Source organism: Ptychodera flava, chromosome 8 (assembly GCF_041260155.1).
Source record: "Ptychodera flava strain L36383 chromosome 8, AS_Pfla_20210202, whole genome shotgun sequence".
Lineage (NCBI taxonomy): Eukaryota > Metazoa > Hemichordata > Enteropneusta > Ptychoderidae > Ptychodera > Ptychodera flava.
In genome coordinates, this window is record NC_091935.1 from 41,787,890 (window position 1) to 41,798,092 (window position 10,203).

General features: G+C 36.9%; 1 protein-coding gene across 1 annotated transcript; it reads right to left on the minus strand.

The window, feature by feature from the left end:
- Positions 1–518: 518 nt before the first annotated feature.
- LOC139139378 (bifunctional polynucleotide phosphatase/kinase-like) lies at positions 519–9,725 on the minus strand. The gene is made up of 5 exons (XM_070708280.1): positions 9,330–9,725; positions 6,474–6,655; positions 6,005–6,346; positions 5,076–5,310; positions 519–2,642 (listed from the first exon to the last, which is right to left on the minus strand). Exons 1-5 carry the CDS (start codon positions 9,595–9,597, stop codon positions 2,398–2,400), a joined length of 1,272 nt encoding a protein of 423 aa, XP_070564381.1. The 5' UTR covers positions 9,598–9,725; the 3' UTR covers positions 519–2,397.
- Between the last annotated feature and the right edge of the window lie 478 nt (positions 9,726–10,203).

Genomic DNA, 10,203 nt, shown 5'->3' on the forward strand with positions numbered 1-10,203 from the left:
TACCTGCTGGACAATGACTTTATTGAACCCAGTAAAAGTAACTGGAGTTCGCCGTGCATACTTGTTCCCAAATCAGATCACAGTTATCGTATGTGCACAGACTTTAGGAAGGTCACACTTTAACAAAGACAGACACTTTCCCAATCCCGAGGATTGATGACTGCGTCGACCGAGTGGGAAAAGCCAAGTATGTGACGAAATTTGACCTACTGAAGGGATTTTGGCAAGTCCCTCTGACGGCTCGTGCTCGTGAAATATCCGCCTTTGTTACACCAGACGGATTGTTCCAGTACAAGGTGATGCCATTCGGAATGAAGAACTCTCCGGCAACGTTCCAACGGATGATCAACGACGTCATATCCGGGCTAGACGGGTGTGCAGCCTACGTTGACGACGTCGTCCTGTATAGTGACACCTGGGAGGAACACATCAAGCTCATGCGGAAGTTCTTGAGAGACTGAGTAAAGCAATGTTGACTGTCAACCTTGCCAAATCTGAGTTTGTTGGGCGAGGGTAACTTACCTCAGACATACTGTGGGACAGGGTGAGGTAAAACCTGTTGATGCCAAAATCAGTGCCATTTCAAGTTTTCCCATACCAAACTGCAAACGACAACTGATGCGCTTTCTTGGTATGGCTGGTTACTACAGAAAATTCTGTCCAAATTTCTCCACAATTACTGAGCCTTTGACTAACTTACTTAAAAAGAAAGTAAAGTTTGTTTGGTCAGAGCAATGCCAACAGGCATTGATACACTTAAAGCCATACTGCAAAGTGCTCCAGTGTTGTCTGCACCAGATTTCACTTTGCCATTCAAATTAGCTGTGGACGCTAGTGATACGGCTGCTGATGCTGTTTTATTGCAAGAGGATAGTCATGGTGTAGATCATCCTGTTTGCTATTTTTCACGCAAATTTAACAAATCCCAGAGAAACTACTCTACAATTGAAAAGAGTGTTTATCTTTGATATTAGCTTTACAGCATTTTGAAGTTTATGTTACTTCTTCAAATCAGCCAATAGTGGTTTATATTGATCACAACCCTCTTGTTTTTCTGCAGAAATTTAAAGGCAAAAATCAGAGATTGCTAAGATGGAGTTTAATGTTACAGGAGTTTAATCTTGACATTAGACATATCAAAGGCAGAGACAATTTAATTGCAGACTGTCTCTCTCGTATTTAGAGTTTATTGTTGTTCACTTTCAAGAAGTTTTACTTTAGAGTAAGAAAAAAAATTGAGTACTTGAATCTTTTTCAAGATTACATTTGCAAAAGAAAGATTTTTCTTTGAAAAATTTTCTTTTTTTGAAGAGGGGTGTGTTATGTAGGTCATTTCCCCCACACTCATCATGACCTGAGTTCAATTAGTCTAGAACATTCTCAAGGTCACTGCCCTTGATGACCTCACAACCTTGAATTCAATTAGTCATGTTTGGAATGTTCTGGAAAGTGGATTAGTTGTGTAAGGGAGATAATTTTAGAACAGTAATTAGCATGTCAATAAAAGTTCTAGATTGTTCTTATATGCCTTATAAAAGGGACGTGCACAGCTTCCAGTCAGACTTTTGGGATCGTGTCTCTTGTGTGTTACTAAACTCCAGCAGTAGTCATTCTCAAGACTTTTCAAGACCTTCACTGCCAACGCTGGATTTATACTGTGGACTTTGTGCAGCTTCAAGCCTGCAAGGACTGTTCATTCATCCAACTGACTGTTACAACTCTGAGACTGGAGCTTTGCCGTCCCTGCTGAGATAAGTAGTCTGTACACTTTTAAAGCTTGTACTCTATCCCTGACTTAGCAATTAGTTTTATTTTCGTAATAAATTTTGTTTAAACGTTAACTGCTGAGTTCACCCTTTTGTTCGTTTTCTCTGCACGTAACAGTATATTCATAAATTAAAATTAATTTGTTTACCAAAGATTAAAATATTGGTTCAGTTCATCCTTTAGCATGGACAAGCAGTTGTAAGTTGGTGAGAAAGAAGCAAAAATTTATGCAAACACCCGATTTCCTGGCTTCTTTTTCTCCTAGATCCTGTTTCAACATTTCAAAAATCTATAATTTTTTTTTAAATTTTCTCATTTCAATGCTTCAATACAATATAACAAAACAATTTGGTTGGTAATAAAGTACTAAAACTTGGAATAAGTCATTTCAATTTTCTGTTTTTATGATTTTTACCCTGAATATGTAACTCTAAGTAAATTGTTGCTACCATACTAAATTTTGAAAATGTATAGTATAAGAGGGTTTTCACATAATCTTTGATGAGAAATATTCCTTTGAAAAACAGGTGTTGTTTAAGAGCAACGCCACCTTAATTGATTAAACTCTATGTGAAATGTTTATCACATTGTACACACATTTTATTCAATCTTCATCAGTTAGTTTAAGGTTTAACATGTCCACTGTTTGAAGAGATCTTCATCACGTTTTTCTGCAAAGTATGGAACAAAATCAATTTTCTTGATATCAGAGAAACCCTCAGACAAGTCTGGCTCCTCAAAGTTTTTCTTGAAGACATGAAATGCAACATCTGGTACCCTTCTCATTTTACCTTTAGTCTGATTTTGACGAAATAAATTCATGTGATGTGCCAGATCCAATGATGTAACAAGCCAGAAACAACGTATTGGTACACCTGCATAAAGATAAAATGTTGAAAATATCACTAAATTGAATTGTCACACCTTTGCTTTCATGAATAAGGTTACTGAAGGTTATTTTAAGTAAAATAATAACAGGAAGTATTTTGTTGTGGATTGTCATATGACATATGCAATGAGCTGGATTTGAAAACCAGAAATCTTCATAGATTTCAAATTAATGCAATATTCCATAGCAGTCAGCTATGTTTTGTACTTCTTTCATGGTATGAAAATCAAACTAGGTTTGCTATATATGACCATCAATTGTCATTAGCTCACATTTAGTCTTTAAATGACAATGTCAGTTATCTAATAGGTAGAATATCCAGTATTGGTAAGTATGTATATATGCTGGGCTGTCCACTCAAAAACTACTGCCTGAATCACTTTGATATTTAGTACTAATATATTATTATAAACAACACTATTTAATTTCAGTGCCATTCTTTTATTTTTTTAGCAAAAGTTGCCAGTAAGACCAGTCTATTCATGTTTGTTTGGATTACTACAAAATTAACTACACTAAACTACCGGTACACTATTCTTGAGAATATTTCTTGGAAATTTTCTTTACAGAAATACCCTGTGGCTTTAAAATTCTATACAGGTTCTCCAGTATGCTCTCGTTTTGTGTTCTCTAAATTATGATAGAAATATTAAGGTGTAGTTTGACTGTGCCCTAAACAGATATTCAAAGCCTAACTCCTGCTAAAACTCCAGGTTCTGTCAGAAATACTGACCCTTATAAGACTAAAATGTGCTTGATAATATATACAGGTCATATATACCTCAAGTAATTGTGATCAAAGTGGAAGCATTTAATAATTATTGGTGACATTTATTTTCATATCTGATGTACATATAGAAAGTATTGTTAATGTTAAATTACCACACAAGTCAGTATATCAGTTAGTCAACAGTGTGTTGGTTAATTCTACTTCTTTTGACTATATACCTATGCAATTATACTGTTATGACATATGTACCTATGCAATTATACTGTTATGACATATGTACCTATGCAATTATACTGTTATGACATATGTACATGTGCAATTATACTGTTATGACATATGTACCTATGCAATTATAATGTGTTATGACATCTGTACCTATGCAATTATACTGTGTTATGCAGGGCTCGAAATCAGCGGTAGCCCCGCGTCCACAGACTACCAACTTTTCCCTGCATGGGGCTACCAAAGTCCATGAAATGGTAGCCCACATGGACTACCAAAGCCTGGGACATGAAATTCAGTAAGTACTTAGTGGCCATGTCCGGTCTTTCACTTTTGGACGAGCTAAATGCAGTCAAACCAGCTGGACACAGTAAGGCCACGCTATGACTTTGTTTTGCAAATTACAAAGACATTACCTTCCAATGGAACTTTGTAACAAAGTCTCAATATCTCAACTGATGTACTTCGATGACAGGCACAGAAAATGATGGCCAATGAAAACGTATTCTCATCGCATTTTGATCAAAATGTATCAATCACAAACTCCTCCCTACTACAGAAAGCCCATGGTCTGATTTTAGCCCTGCTGAGAAGGTAACGCAACTTTCATGAATGTTCTATCATAGCATCTCCAATGTACATAGCAAGTTGTGTCACTTTTGATCAATTCAATCCAGATACATATCCCTAATTGGATAAGTTCATAAAATATGCAAATTAGTAGTAGCTGAAGCAAGAATGACATGACTTTCAAAAATGTTAGATTAGAGTATCTTCAATGTACATAGCAAGTTTCATCAACTTTAATCTAGTCAATTCATATATATCCTTAATTTAAGAAAAGTATATTAAATATGCAAATTAGCAATAGCTGATCTCAAAATAATGAACATCTTATATTATTGTTACATCATAGTATCTCCAATATTCACAGTAAGTTTCGTCATCTTTGATTATGCCAATTCAGATATATCCTTAATTAGAAAAGTTTTTTAAATATGCAAATAAGTAATTAGCTGTAGTAAAAATGCTAAATGACTTTAAAAAATGTTATCTCCAATGTACATAGAAAGTTTCATCAACTTTGATCAAGTTCGTTATATATCCCTAATTAGGAAATTAGCAATTAACTTACAGGTCATCCCATAGTATCTTTCATTCCTGATATATCCTAGTGTGATGAAAATTTGTAGCAATTTCATCAAATTGTACGCAGCCATTGTTAGTGTACATCTGATTTTTCTATAATCTTTAATTATGCTAATTAAAATATGCAAGTCACACACTCCAAAACCTAATCAGTTCTTGCCATTCTCAAACTTAATCTATGTACCACATTTGATTCTGATCTGATAAGCCATTCTTGAGATATCATGGCAACAGACAACGAGACAGACATCGCTATGACACTAGCTCATGTGTGAACACATGAGCTAAAAAGTGATCAAAGCGCCAAAAATCACTTACCATATTTTTCTGCAATTCGTATGTATTCATATCTGGTATATTTGGCCGGGTTTGTGTTATCAATGACAACACTTTGACCAGCTTTCAGTGCCTCAATTGTACCATGCTTACATTTGCTTTGTGTTCCCAGAGTATCTCTATTTATGACTGTGTAACCCTTGGGTTGTAAGAAATTCTTACAGAACGAACTCTTCCCTGCTGCAGGACTACCCACCATGATGACCATTTCTTGTTTCTATTGAAAACAATTATTTCCCGTTTATTTTTTTCTAAAAGATAAAGTGATGTATTATATAAAAACAAACAATCAAGATCATTTAGAAAGTTTCATTTCACAGTAATGTGGTCAACTAAGCATGGTTTAATTGAGAAAAAAAAATTCAATGAGTAAAAGAAGTGACATTCAGCAGATTTCTCACCAGATCAGGTTGTACTTCCACTGTGCCGAAGACACGAATTCTGCACAAAGAATGTGTGAACAATGATACATTGACAAGACGACACCTTTGTGAATGAATATTTTATTACATGCCTCTATTTGAGTGCAAATCAGTGCATTGATTTGAATAGGAACATCTGGAGAGTTAGCTGGCCGTGTGAACAATGTACTGACCGGTTTCCTTAGTTACCTAGTCTGGTGAAACCCTCCGATGTTTTCAACGTCAAAGTAGATGCTTTAACGCTAGATGTAAAATATCCATGCAAGCACTGCTATTTTGACCTTCGTTAAAATCTGTTTGATGCTGGCCGATAATGGTAAAATTGTTTGAGAATAACCATATAGCGTTAACTGTGTAGAGGCATGTAATTAAAATATTATTGCCTGAATACATGAATTTATGTGCCCTCCCAGCAGGAGACAATTTGCCCTCCTGGCATTGGACAAATTGTCACCTACTCCCGGGCACATAATAATATATGATACTCACATCAGAATGATATGATGTCACATTAATACACTTGTCATTTGCTGTTTTTAACACATTTCTTGGGTTGATTGATTGCCATTCAAATGGTGCAGCAGCTTCGTTCAGAAAATATTCCTCAGGTGTATAAAACTGAAGCTGACAGTTTGCTGCAAACATCCTGTCGCCACATGAGAAATCTCTCTTTTTACCAGGAGCCCATTCTTTAGCACGACCTGCAGCATCTCCAACGTAATAGGAATGTTTACGATTGACTGTCATACCATGGTTACAATCTTTTTCCATGTGATCAAACACTGCAGCACTTGGTTTTCTGAACTGATTTTGTCCTGTACTCATAAATACCTGTCAAATAAAATTTTAAAAAACAAAAACAAAATAATAGTATTTCATAAAGGTCTAGTGGATATAATTTTATATTATTTTTGAATGAAAATATTGAATATTTCTAAATGACTTGTTAAACACTTACCTGAACAGGAAAGCCTAATTCATTTATAATATCTTCACATTTTGTACAAATTTCCTTGGGTGTTACATGGTTCTTCTCAATACCAGCTTGATTTGTCACAAAAACAATTTTAAATCCATCATTATATGCTTCCTTCAATTTTGCAGGGACTTCATCTGACCACCATTGCCAATCTTTCACACCTTGAGTTAGAAACCAGAGTAACATATTAGACACTCTCTACATTGCTGACCAAGTAAACTTAACCCTTTGAGTGCTGTATTTTTTCCCACCAAAATTTTAGTGCAACATTTTACCAATTTTTATGAACTTTTCTGTAATTTTTGTGATAATTTTTGACCAAATGAACTCAACATTTCATTGGCCACAGTTTTGTAGCAAAATTTTGACAAAAATGTAAAAAAAATTATTTTATAAGGGTGAGAAAATTTGACTTTGGCGCTCAAAGGGTTAATTACTTTAGACTTTCACGAAATTGGTCCTCAATATGATAGGAGTGTGAGAAAATAATGTGGGGTTGGTTTATTCTCTAAACACATGAATAAATAAAGTATTTTTTGTGTCATTCCCCTTCAGTAATCCTTTAGTGCGTGTATCAAGGTAGAATGCCCCTCAAGGACAGATATTTGGACTCAATTTTTGTTTCTGGCCTATACTGCTTTTGGAGGCTCAGCTTAAAGCTCTTGGAGTAAGAAACATTTTTATTGTTTGTTTTTTTTGAAAATCGAAAATTTTATTTTTCCCTGTTAAGTTAACACAGCAATGGCTGCTATTTTGAATTTGAATATCAGTGTTAGGTAATTTGTTTCTCTAGTACCAAACTTTGTAAGGTGACCCCCTGTTAGTTTTAGGTAATTTGTTTCTCTAGTACCAAGCTTTGTACGGTGACCCCCTGTTAGTGTTAGGTAATTTGTTCCTCTAGTACCAAACTTTGTACGGTGACCCCCTGTTAGTGTTAGGTAATTTGTTCCTCTAGTACCAAACTTTGTACGGTGACCCCCTGTTAGTGTTAGGTAATTTGTTTCTCTAGTACCAAACTTTGTACGGTGACCCCCTGTTAGTGTTAGGTAATTTGTTTCTCTAGTACCAAACTTTGTAAGGTGACCCCTGTTAGTGTTAGGTAATTTGTTTCTCTAGTACCAAACTTTGTAAGGTGACCCCCTGTTAGTGTTAGGTAATTTGTTTCTCTAGTACCAAATTTTGTAAGGTGACCCCCTGTTAGTGTTAGGTAATTTGTTTCTCTAGTACCAAGCTTTGTAAGGTGACCACCCCCTGTTAGTGTTAGGTAATTTGTTTCTCTAGTACAAAACTTTGTAAGGTGACCCCCTGTTAGTGTTAGGTAATTGTTTCTCTTGTACCAAGCTTTGTACGGTGACCCCCTGTTAGTGTTAGGTAATTTGTTTCTCTAGTACCAAACTTTGTACGGTGACCCCCTGTTAGTGTTAGGTAATTTGTTTCTCTAGTACCAAGCTTTGTACGGTGACCCCCTGTTAGTGTTAGGTAATTTGTTTCTCTAGTACCAAACTTTGTACGGTGACCCCCTGTTAGTGTTAGGTAATTTGTTTCTCTAGTACCAAACTTTGTACTGCGACCCCCTGTCAGTGTTAGGTAATTTGTTTCTCTAGTACCAAGCTTTGTACGGTGACCCCCTGTTAGTGTTAGGTAATTTGTTTCTCTAGTACCAAACTTTGTACGGTGACCCCCTGTTAGTGTTAGGTAACTTGTTTCTCTAGTACCAAACTTTGTACGGTGACCCCCTGTTTTTTATTCATAATTTGGTAAGAGAGTGGTTGAAATTTTCATACAGAAATGTTTGAGCAAATGTGTAATTAGTCTTTCACTTTTGAGTTGCATACTATCTTAAATTGGCAAACATTTCTGCCGATTGAGTTTGTTCCTCCTCAAAAGGACTATGGTCATATTTTACTTATTACCAGTATTCTACCTTTTATTAATATTGTTTCCATTTTTTCTATTGATCAGTCGACATGTAAATTTGATAATCCATATCTTTTTTGTAACTTATTACTTGTATGAAACGTACTAGAATACGTACACCAGTAAACGATGACCAGCAAATGATGTGGGGAAAACATTAAATTTCTAAACATGGTCCCTCTATCACCGTGATAGAGGGACCGTGTTCTAAATAAAGTCAAAGAAATTGGTTAAATCCAATTTTGATGAGAAAAAAACACGGCCGGAATATAATATACGCAAGTCTGTCAAACTTGAGCGACGAAGCTCGTAGGTGTGGGTCCATAGCTGTGGTCTTTTACGACTTTTAACTTTGGAGGGTTTAAAAGTCGGAAAAGTCATAATCAGCTATGGACCCAGCGAAGCTACGAGAATTGAAGGGACTGGATTATGGATTGTAATGCCAGCAACTTGGAATAAGAAACTTTTTTTCTGTGGTTGATAATTAAAACTGGAAAGGCTACCCTACGTCGTTGCAATGATGGTACGGGCATTGAGGTAGTATGAGATTCTCTCCAAGTACCTCCATGGTACGGCCTTCCAATTCCATACCATAGCCCTGCGTACCGTGCTGTGTTCCTGGCGTTATTCGGTGGGAGGCCGTATAACGCCAGGAACACACAGCCCTGCCATGCAGAGCTAGGGCTAGGTCCTGAGTTAGCACAGGGGCCAACGTTTCCAATATTTTGTGAAATTGGCGATCGACCTGGAAATGTCTTGAATCTTTCAGATGTAAAAATTGAAATCACGGCTGAGATTGGTGGTAATGTTATTGTCACGTGCGGAACAGGTCACCTGGAAAGTACGAGACTCTGCGCGGACTAGAAGTTCAACCATGGCATTGAACGGCGAGCGCGGCTTCAAGACAAAGTTATCTACCTGTTGCAAATTTTCTTCCACTTCTCGTAGTTATTAATGTGCTATCGATATCAAAGCCTGCAATTTTTTCTGATCCAGATATGCCGGGCCCGTCCAGTTGTATAACAGGTGCAAAATCGGCCTTGCTTTCGTCACCGAATACTGGTGAATTTTGTTTTGAGCCAGGTGCGTACCACGACCATGTCGCATCAAAATTAAGTGAACTCATTTCCTTCTTTTTCTTCGTTTCTGAAGCAGCAACAATTCGTGCTGATTTCCTCTTCGGCATTTTTGAGCAGTAGTGTTCAGGGTATATCAGTAAACTTAGTGTCCAGGCGTCCGCAGTGCTCTAGCGACGTCGGTTGGGCTTCAGTGTCTATTGCTTCGTGCAGTGGGGGTTACGTACATTTATATCATGAAGAAGTATGCATTACGCATGCGCTAGATATACATTTCTCATTACGTTCTTGTTGTGTGCGGACTTGTCCTGACATGACCTAGTGCATCCGAATGTGTCAGCAGTTTTCAGTGCGACGTCATGACAAGTTGCAACATGTATGAACACGCTCTATGCGGTGACAACTAGGAAACATGAAGTAGTATGCATTACGCTAGCTCTGCATGGCAGGGCTGTGTGCACAGTCGTTTGGTGGGCTATTCAGCTCTGGGACTATTCGCCCAATAGACGAGTGTACAGAAGCGAGAAACACCTTAGGTGTTTCTCGCTTCTGTACACTCGTCTATGGGGCGAATAGTCCCAGAGCTGAATAGCCGAGCCATAGCCAACCAAACGACTGTCATTAAGGTGCGGAATTGTGTTTTTATCGTTTTTAGAAAGTTTAGCTGGAAGTTTAGAAAGCTAAATTAGAATTGTCTAAATCTAAATCTAAACTTA